At 42.6% G+C, this 10,221-nt stretch overlaps 2 protein-coding genes across 3 annotated transcripts in view; both read right to left on the reverse strand.

Moving 5' to 3' along the window:
- The window catches only part of LOC106578178 (equistatin-like), a 42,258-nt gene extending 34,795 nt beyond the window's left edge, over window positions 1-7,463 (reverse strand). The window contains exon 1 of the mRNA XM_045701667.1: window positions 7,355-7,463. The gene's annotated coding sequence lies outside the window, so the exon portion shown is untranslated. The remainder of the gene's footprint in view (window positions 1-7,354) is intronic.
- Window positions 2,853-6,126, reverse strand: LOC106593063 (equistatin-like). Of its 2 annotated transcripts, none has more exons than XM_045701665.1 (5): window positions 6,077-6,125; window positions 4,709-4,772; window positions 3,911-4,033; window positions 3,726-3,821; window positions 2,853-3,030 (listed from the first exon to the last, which is right to left on the reverse strand). In XM_045701665.1, exons 2-4 carry the CDS (start codon window positions 4,758-4,760, stop codon window positions 3,742-3,744), a joined length of 255 nt encoding a protein of 84 aa, XP_045557621.1. In that variant the 5' UTR covers window positions 4,761-4,772; window positions 6,077-6,125; the 3' UTR covers window positions 2,853-3,030; window positions 3,726-3,741. The 2 variants fall into 2 exon arrangements, with proteins under 2 accessions (XP_045557621.1, XP_045557622.1); XM_045701666.1 differs by lacking the exon at window positions 2,853-3,030 and adding an exon at window positions 3,547-3,599 and having other exon boundaries at window positions 6,077-6,126.
- Window positions 7,464-10,221: the final 2,758 nt, after the last annotated feature.

The raw sequence follows: 10,221 nt of genomic DNA on the forward strand, positions 1-10,221 counted from the left end.
CTTTTGTTTATTGTTTTCATACCTTGTCCATAACGTGGAGTCCTACATGATATTTGAGTGGAAGGATGGTAAATGTGATCTGAATAACATACCATTTGACATGCCTCATCTGTATACCTGCAGACAAGTGAGCAGTTCAGTCTTCTGCACGCAATACAGCTAACCTTATCTTACCTCATGATTATCCATTGAATTGTGTCCAATCTCTGTTTAAGATGAACACAAAGGAAAATGGTATCAAACTATATTTAGATCATACAAGGGACAAAGCTCACCTTGATCTTTCCATTTTTCAGTTAAGCGCCTGCTACTGTCCATTAAATCAAAATGTTTGTTGGGCAGGTAGGTTCCTGCAAACCCCCCCACACAGCTAAGGAGGTTCTTTGAACCCCACCTTCTATGGGGTTCTTGGACAAACCTTTCTGGGGCTACTTTCAGTGCCAAGAACCGTAAGGTTGTTCAAAGAACTGCGGACCTTAGAACTCCAGTTAAACCCCACATTTTTATTGTACTCTGACTAGGATTCAAAAGGCACTCGCACATCTATTTGCAGGTGCATGGTTTTGAATAAGACGAGAAAGAACACCGAACACTATGCTAGTCTGACTGCTCTAAAGCTGTACGTATCGCCCTTGTCAGAGCTTTCAGTGTTCACAACCTGCACCTCTATGTAGACATTGCTCCAACCACATCCGTTCAATGCATCCAATGGGGTTGGAGTATGAGAGAAAATAAGTGTTACCCAAAAATAACTGTGCGTTTCATGAGTATTCTAATAAAGTGTGAACATAACGTGTCAAACAAGACTAAAATCACAGAGAGGACATAGACCTATCAAGTAAGTTTCCGTACAAGAATAAAACATGAGTAAACTAAAGTGGCAGCATTAATTCATGTTCACATTTAAAACATAAATAGGCATTTCATCATTAAGACCTTTTGGGAATAATGAGAGTGAAAATCCCTAAACATTCTTCAAAAGACATTGATATGACCCCACCATCAAAATATAAAATGGCGGTTGTTTTGCTTTTCACACAAGCCTCACAAGACTCATCTGAAGGTAGACCAGTTTAAATAATGAAAAGACATGTACACCCATCTAATACTGGGTTGGATCCCCCCCATTGCCTCCAGAAAAGCTTGAGTTCTTCAGGGCTTGGAAACTATCAAGGGACTTAACGTGTACCAGGGAAACATTACACCTCCGCCACCAGCCTGTACCGTTGACACCAGGCAGGATGTGGCTGTGGACTGATGCTGCTTAGAGATTCATCGGGCCAGGCTGTTTTTTCCACTCAATTGTCCAGCTTGCATGATACCTGACATTCTCTTTCATCAACTTGCTGTTTTCGCCCTAAAGTACTGCCACTGATTGGATGTTTTTTGTTTGTCGCAACATTCCCCTTCCTGACAGGTGTATAAAATCGAGCACCCAGCCATGCAATCTCCATAGACAAACATTGGCAGTAGAATTGCCTTACAGAAGAGCTCAGTGACTTTCAATGTGGCACCGTCATAGGAAGCCACCTTTTCAACAAGTTAGTTTGTAAATGTAAGTGCTGTTATTGTGAAGTGGAAAAGTCTAGGACCAACAACGGCTCAGCCACGAAGTGGTAAGTCACACAAGCTCACAGAATTGGACCGTCGAGTGCTGAAGCGCGTAACGCCTAAGTAAAAATCGTCTGTCCTCGGTTGCAACGCTCACTACCGAGTTTAGAACAGCCCGCTAGAAGCAATGTCAGCGCAAGAACTGTTTGTCGGGAGCTTCACGAAATGGGTTTCCATGGCCGAGCAGCCGCACACAACCCTTAGATCACCATGCGCAACGGCAACAGTCGACTGGAGCGGTGTGTATCTCACCGCAATTGGACTCTGGAGCAGTGGAAACGCGTTCTCTGGAGTGATGAGTCACGCGTCACCATCTGGCAGTCCGACGGACACATCTTGATTTGGCAGATGCCAGGAGAATGCTACCTGCCTGAATGCATAGTGCCAACTGTAAAGTTTGGTGGAGGAACAATGGTCTTCTGCTGCATACAATGACATTGTAGACGATTCTGTGCTTCCAACTTTGTGGCATCAGTTTGGGGAAGGCCCTTTCCTGTTTCAGCATGACAGTCCCCCCCCGTGCAGGTTTATACATAAATGGTTTGTCGAGATTGGTGTAGAAGAACTTGACTCAACCCCATCGAATACATTTTGGGATTAATTGGACCGCCAACTACAAGCCAGGCCTAATTGCCTAAAATCAGTGCCCGACCTCACTAATGCTCTTGTGGCTGAATGGAAGCACGTCCCCACAGCAATGTTCCGACATCTAGTGCAAAGCCTTCCCAGAAGAGTGGAGGCTGTAATAGCAAAAGGGGACCAACTCCATGATTTTGGAATGAGATGTTTGACGAGCAGGTGCCCACATTGTTCTGGTCATGTGTGTTTTAGTTATAAAATAAACTAGTTACAAAATTATAGGCTGAACATTTACTTAACCCTCTGAAGTTATTCATTTCACTTCTTGGATGTCCTGTTCATATAGGGCAATGACGTGAATAACCGATACTTTAATGCTAGCTAATACTGTACATTTTAGTCATTTAGCAGACACTCTTATCCAGAGCGACTTACAGTAGTGAATGCATACATTTCTTTTCTTCTCATACTGGCCCCCCGTGGGAATCGAACCCACAACAACCCTGGCGTTGCAAACACCAAGCTGGTGTTGCAAACACCATCCTCTACCAACTGAGCCACCATTTTCATACAAGTTACTTCCCTGCCTCCAAATATTGGCATGACGTACCCTAACCATTAATAGATCATAGTCTGGCCCTAAAAGATCAGATGGCAGCAAATGACGAAGAGCATGTCATTTATTTTACAGGATGATAGAATGCATGAAGCAAACAACGCAATGATTTAGTGAAATGTGAAGATGTAGATTCAGTAAAAGGGTCTTTCATCCGTCAGTGGCCTGGAACAATTCTTCAGCCTCAGAGTAGCATGGTTCTGATTGTGGACTCTGCTGAACTCCTGTATATATTGGAATGACATGTTGATGTCTATAGAGAATGAAAGCTGCCATATAAAGACAAATCCACAAAGGAAATACTGACAGATTTGATTCCACAGTCCAAGTCCTCCAATCAGAGTTAAGATGCTAATATCTGTCAACTCTTTCAATTGTGTTCTGTGGGTGTCACTGAGTAAGCTGATGCCCCATATCATGGACCCAAGAGCCATAGGCGTTAAAAAGGCCTTGCCTGTGTAACCTAACCCCACAACCCCCTTAACGGCTGTCCAACTTTTGTCAGAGTGATTAGAGGGACAATAGAGTGCTGAGTACCAGGCTACTAATGACCATCACCAGCATCAGAGCTTGGAGAAGCCTAACTACTACATGGTCACGTGGAATTTGACTGTCTTCATGTCCTGTAACCGCCGGTGTGGTGGTAATACAGTCCTACTCCTTCCTCTATTTCCCAGAAATGGACTGGTTCAGATAAATTGTTCAGCATATCACACCAACAATAAAGTAAGTAAATACAGTTTAATCTCTGGATTCCGTCATGTATTTATTTGTATGGAATGTGAATCAGTTCCTGTAGAACAGTAAAGACAACTGTCAGTCTTCTACATCTTTAGTTCCAACACCTTTCATCTACAATTAGACACATCAAGAACCAGCTGCAAGAAGTAACATTTAGTGAATGATTATATACACACACCTTGGTGGAACAGTTGCTAGCAGTTGATAGCAGTGCCTGGTGGGGTCTCTGTACCCTGGATCTTCTGTCCGTAGCTGGTCACACACCAACAGTAACCTACCAGAAAGACATGTTGCATATACAATATATACACATTGAATTATCACATTCAAGTGAATTTCGTGTGCATGTGCGTCACTGTTAACCTGTAGAGCCCGAACATTGCTCAGGGGTGTATTGTCCATTGTCGTCACACGTGGGGACGTAGGCTCCAGGTGGGCCATGTTTAGCGGCATCTCTAGCATCCTCACAGGGTCGTATCATAGCATCTGGACACAGGTAACATACATTGTAATGTAGACATCACATTACAGGAAAATGTACGGACAGAATATACATTTCTGGAATCTTGGGTTGCGTCCCATATGGGCCCTGGTCAGAAGAAGTTCATACGGAATAGGGTTCCGTTTCAGATGCAACCTAAATATTGAAGTTCTGCTACTTGTTTAAAAGCCCTGTGCAGTCAATTCTGTTTCTGTGTTCCATATAACAGCTGATGATACTAAGACTGGAAATTGTATCAGTGTTATTTCCTGATAGTTGCTAAACAAACCTATCGTAAATCCAGTTGAATGATCAAACCATTCATATCAGTATACCTCAGTCCAGCATCTAGACGCCAATATACATCTCTGGAAGTAGAGGAGTGGCAGGTAGCCTAGCAGTTAGAGAGTTGGGCCAGTAGGTCAAGTCAGTGAGCTGACAAGTTCATATATCCGTCTATGTTCCCTTCAGCAAGGCACAACCTTCATTTCTCCAGTGTCAAGGTTGATAATGGCTGACCCCTCATAGGGTGTCCCATGGAGAACCGGTTATGAATATTAACGCATTTCCAATTCACACCTGCGTATTAATACCTACATGTGTGTGAAGTAGGACAGAGCAACACCAACTAATGTTTATATTAAAATGTGGTGAGTAGGTGTGAGCTACGTCACTCTTACCTCCCAGAGCAAAAGCTGTGCTGACAAGCACAATGATGGTCAATATCGCCATGGTGATAGTCTCCTGAGAGAGAGACCAAGAGCGAGATTAGTTGAGCATTTTAAATCTGGAATGGCTGTGGGTACTAGAGGAGAGGTTAAGGAAACCCACTGTTACTGTCAAAACTTAATCAACTGCCAAAGCAGAATTTTCTAAACCCAGTACTGAGGACCCCAAGAACCAAGTACGGGCAACACGGTGCTACTAGTCTTCTGCCAAAACGCATGTATCATTTCTTCAACCACACAATAGATTAGCCTGGCACACAGGAATATGCATCCTTCCCAAATGGCTCCTCACTCCTTATGTAGTGAACTACCTTTGATGAGGGCCTACAATGCACTACATAGGGAATGGGAAGCATTATAGATATTGTCAGAGACTACCCATTTACTGCAAAGGTACGGATAAGTCTATGCTCTTAAATTCAGGGGGCCGCTCCACAAAATGGCACAACTATATAGTGCACTACTTTTGACAAGGGCCACATAACAAACATTAAGGTAGAATTTGAGATGCAGATCGTCTATTAAATAACGATGCACTCTCACAAGGGATTCACTGGGTGTCTCTGAGTTACGGTCTACTTCTTCCAACAGGACCTGTCACAGGTGTGACTAGTTGCCTCATTAACCCAATGAGCGGTCCCGTTGTCGGGCCGTTAGTTAGTGGTGTAAAGAACTTATTTAAAAATACTTTAAAGTAGTACTTAAGTCATTTTTTGGGTGTCTCTTTACTATTTATATTTTTGACAACTTTCACTTTACATTATTTTCAATGAGGTACCTGCTAGCAGCATGGGTCCCACCTCTGAAGAGCCATCCATAATGCACTAGATGGTTCTAGTAAGTCACCATTTACAGCACTGATCAATAACTAAATCTAGTTTATACACTACCCATCCAAATATGGCTGCCAATGTTTTGTTCTGGCTTTGCACATCCATGTTTCCTCTACTTCCGTTCTGGCCCAGCACGGTGCCCATATGGTGAGGTGGATTGGCTAGATAACTGAGTACAACATGGAATCCATTTTTGATTTGAAAGTAAAAATAGCATTTCATCGTTTCTAGTTCACTGAGACGCAGTGCAAATGGCAACCAATCAGAACAGTCTACAGGATTATAGATGTAAGACACATTCTGCTAGCAGGTAACATCATTGTATCTTGTCTCATCTCACAAGCTGTAACAATTTCCTTACACTTAAATTAAAGGTTTAATACTGGACTAGCAACACCATAACAATACACAAGTTAGGATGAACAGGATATTATGCCACAATGCAGGAAATGAAAATCATAGAGCCGTTTCAATAGCAGGAACTTACTTTAGCCAACCAACAGGCCCAATAAAGGAACGGGGACACCACAAACTCTGAGCAACCCCAGACAAAACAAGCTGCTTATATACCAAAGGAATGGAAGAGGAATTGGTGATTAGCAGAGTGAGTTCAGGTGTGGTGAGTTAGCAGGAGAGGGGCGTGTCCAGAGGGTAATTGGGAGTTTGTGGAATTAGCATTATCCTTCAAAACAAGTGCAGGGCCACATATTCACTATGGGCTCTGGTCAAAAGTAGTGCACTTCATAGGCAATTGAGGGCTATTCGAGATACGGTCACATACAGTATTAGATGAACAGATGTTGAAATCTCACTTTCTGAAATCCTGCCTGTGAGTTGAGTTCTAAGTCTCCCTCCTCTCCTTTTTAAGGACCCATCCAGTCAGACCCCTCCCTCTCAATTTTTGTGCGGAGGATGGTGGAGATGGCGGAAACAAAAGTGTCGTTTGAAGTTGAAAGCAGATTGAGTACAGTTAGCGAGAATTGAGTCTGATTAGTCGTTGTTTGTTGGGGTACGTGATGTCATCACATAACTATAAAGATTCAACCCTTTAATTATAAAAGCAAAGTGTTTTATTTTAACTTTTATTATGCCCACTGCATGCAATATTTTTTTTTATATCCAAACAAACACGTATACAAAACACAGGGCTGAAACCTGAGTACCTCGAATAAATACACGGGACGAGACTCGTAATCATCTATGCACAAAGCTAACACAACAAGGCACAGGTACTCACACGACCAACTACCAATGGACATTGGAACAATAAATCAATTGAGAACAAAGGGCAAACTTATACAATTACTAATCAGGGGAGAATATGGGGACCAGGTGTGAGTAATGACAGTTCAGTTCCTAGAGGCCGGTGATGTAGAACTCCGAAACTGGTGCACAGAAAGAGCAACAGTACCGGAGGGATCCGTGACAGAGAGGTTAAGGAAACCCTGTGTTAGCTGCAAAAATGATGCAACTGTTAAGGCAGCATTTTCTCAACTCGGTCCTGGTCATCCCAGGTATCATCTCTTCAACCACAGACAATAGATTCTCCTAGCACACAGACACATGGATGCTTCCCAAATGGCTTCTTATCCCCTATGTAGTGCACTACTTTGGACCGGGACCCACAGTGAACTAAATAGAGAATAGCTCAGGGCCACAAAGGTAATATGGACCCTTGTCTAAAGTAGCTCACTACATAGGGAATAGGAGGTCAGTTGGGACGCAGACAAGGACAGTATTAGATGAAGAGATGTAAAAATCTCACCTCCTGAAGTCTTCAGTTGTAGCTTCACTTCTTCAAAGGTCTCCACTGGGTCTCTCTCTGTCCTGCTTGTGAGTTGAGTTCTACCTCTCCCTCCTCTCCTTTTTAAGGACCCGTCCAGTCAGACTCCTCCCTCTATTTTTCTCAATCTATCTCTCATCCTTCAAACCTCCGCATACTTTCTGTGCAGCCCAAAACCTGCTAGACATGTCCGATATCTACCTGTTTGACAGGGTTGGGGTCAATTCAAAGTGAAGGTATTCAACTTTTGTAACACATTCATGTGTTGCATATTGGGTCACAATATGGTTATGAAGATACTTAATTCTACCTAATTGAAGCTGAGGAAGATGTAGTCTGAAGTGCATTATAATGTCTTGGAAACACAATGACATTTCAGAATGAGATAAATAATGAGCAGGAAAACCTTTTGTCATCATTGTGATGTCACCAGATAGACTTTAGATGCAACTTTAACTATAAGCTCTGGAATGTTACATTCATTTTAATTAACTGCCAACCCTGCTGTCTGTCTTATTGACCTTTTGCCCCAGAATGTTGGGCATCTGATCGTAGAGCTCCAATGAATAGCACTGTCGTCAAGTGTCAACACCTTGGACAAGCTCATGTTTAAAACACATGAAATCCATTGAGATGATTACAAAAAGGTAGAGTTTTCATTGAAAAACAAATAGTTTAAAATGGCTAAATATTTCAACAGTGCACCAGGGATACTTGCTTCTGTGATTCCTGAAATGCCGTAGGACCAGCAGCATTCCTTTGTGAGGGTGGGAGAGGGTGAATAGCTAGCGTGCCTTTCCTTTGTGAGGGTCAAGCCTCTCTTTCACCAAACCTTGTCATCAAGGTGACTTTCTGTATTTCTGGAAGAACACGACAATGGATGAGTTATGTCCCAAATAGAACCCTGTTCCCTACATAGTGGACTAGTTGTGACCCTATAGGCCCTGGTCAAAAGAAGTGTACTATGTAGGGTATATCTTGCAATAGGATTATTGTGTAAGATGGTTCTTATTGTACCCCTGTGGCAAAATATGTTGTCTTAAAAATGTAATTTAAAAGAGTCCTACTCCTTCCTTCATTTCCCAGAAATGGATGGGTTCAGATAAATTGTTCAGCATATCAAACCGACAATAAAGATGTCACGTCCTGACCAGTAAAGGGGTTATTTGTTATTGTAGTTTGGTCAGGACGTGGCAGAGGGTATTTGTTTAGAGTGTTTAGGGGTTTATTAGATTATGTGTTTATGTAGAGGGTATTTGTTTAGAGTGTTTCGGGGTTTGGTGGTTTATGTGTCAAAGTAGAGAGGGTATTTGTTTAGAGTGTTTCGGTGTTGTCGGGTTGTGTGTAGGTTAGATCTAGGTGATATAGTTCTATGTGCAGTTTTGATTTGACCTTCAATTAGAGGCAGCTGTTCCTCATTGCCTCTGATTGAAGGTCCTATGTATAGGGGTAATTTAGAATGGGGTATTGTGGGTAGTTGTGGTTGCATAGCTTTGTGTTTAGCCTGCAATCCTGTTTGTCCATACGGTTTTTTGTAAAAATGAGCACTCAACCCACTGGTCCACTATCTACGACGGTCGTGATAAAATGGACAGTTTAATCTCTGGATTTCTTCATTTATTTTTATGGAATGTGAATCAGTTCCTGTAGTACAGTAAAGACAACTGTCAGTCTTTTCAACATCTTCTTTCCAACGGTTTTCATCTACGCTCACATCTACAATTACAGACAGAAACAGCATTCAGAATCTGCTGTAAAGAATTAACATTTAGTGAATGAGTGAATGTGTGTGTGTACTTAGGTGAAACAGTTGATCTTGGTGGAGTATTAGTACCCTGGATCTTCTGTCCAGTAGCGGTCACACACCAACAGTAACCTACCAGAAATGGACACGTTAAAAACATGTTACATATAAACTCAGCAAAAAAAGAAACGTCCGCTCACTGTCAAATGCGGTTTATTTTCAGCAAACTCAACATGTGTAAATATTTGTATGAACATAAGATTCAGCAACAGAGACATAAACGGAACAAGTTCCACAGACATGTGACTAGCAGAAATGGAATAATGTGTCCCTGAACAAAGGGGGGGTCAAAAGAAACAGTCAGTATCTGGTGTGGCCACCAGCTGCATTAAGAAATGCAGTGCATCTCCTCCTCATGGACTGCAGCAGATTTGCTCGTTCTTGCTGTGAGATGTTACCCCACCAAAGCACTCGCAAGATTCCGGACATTTCTGGGGGGAATGGCCCTAGACCTCACCCTCCGATCCAACAGGTCCCAGACGTGCTCAATAGGATTGAGACCCGGCTCTTCGCTGGCCATGGCAGAATACTGACATGTGATTGTATCCCAAATAGCCCTCTATTCCCTATGAAATTCACTACTTTTGACCAGAGCCCATAGTGAATATGTTGCCCTGGACAAATGTAGTGCACTTGTTTTAAAGGCTAATGCTAATTCCACAAACTCCCAATTACCCTCTGGACACGCCCCTCTCCTGCTAACTCACCACACCTGAACTCACTCTGCTAATCATCAATTCCTCTTCCGTTCTTCTGGTATAAAAGCAGCTTGTTCTACCTGGGTTTGTTCTGCATTTGTGCTGTCCCAGTTCCTTTACTGGTATTGTTGTTGGTTGGCTAAAGTACGTTCCTGCTATTGAAACATTTACAGGGTTTTAATTTCCTGCATAGTGGCATAATATCCTGTTCATCCTAGCTTGTGTAGCGTTATGGTGTTGCTAGCCCAGTGTTAGACCTTAAATTTAACCTCTATGGGCTAGGTGGGACGCTTGCGTCCCACCTACTCAACAGCCAGTGGAATCACGTGGCGCGTTATTCAAATACC

The sequence above is a fragment of the Salmo salar genome, chromosome ssa18 (assembly GCF_905237065.1).
Source record: "Salmo salar chromosome ssa18, Ssal_v3.1, whole genome shotgun sequence".
NCBI lineage: Eukaryota > Metazoa > Chordata > Actinopteri > Salmoniformes > Salmonidae > Salmo > Salmo salar.

Coding starts and splice junctions, on each gene's coding strand:
- LOC106593063 (XM_045701665.1), bottom strand. CDS start 4,760: ATGGCGATATTGACCATCATTGTGCTTGTCAGCACAGCTTTTGCTCTG. Junction 4,034..4,708: donor CACAGCTTTTGCTCTGGGAG/GTAAGAGTGACG, acceptor ACCTGTGTCCAG/ATGCTATGATACGACCCTGT. Junction 3,822..3,910: donor GCAATGTTCGGGCTCTACAG/GTTAACAGTGAC, acceptor TCTTTCTGGTAG/GTTACTGTTGGTGTGTGACC.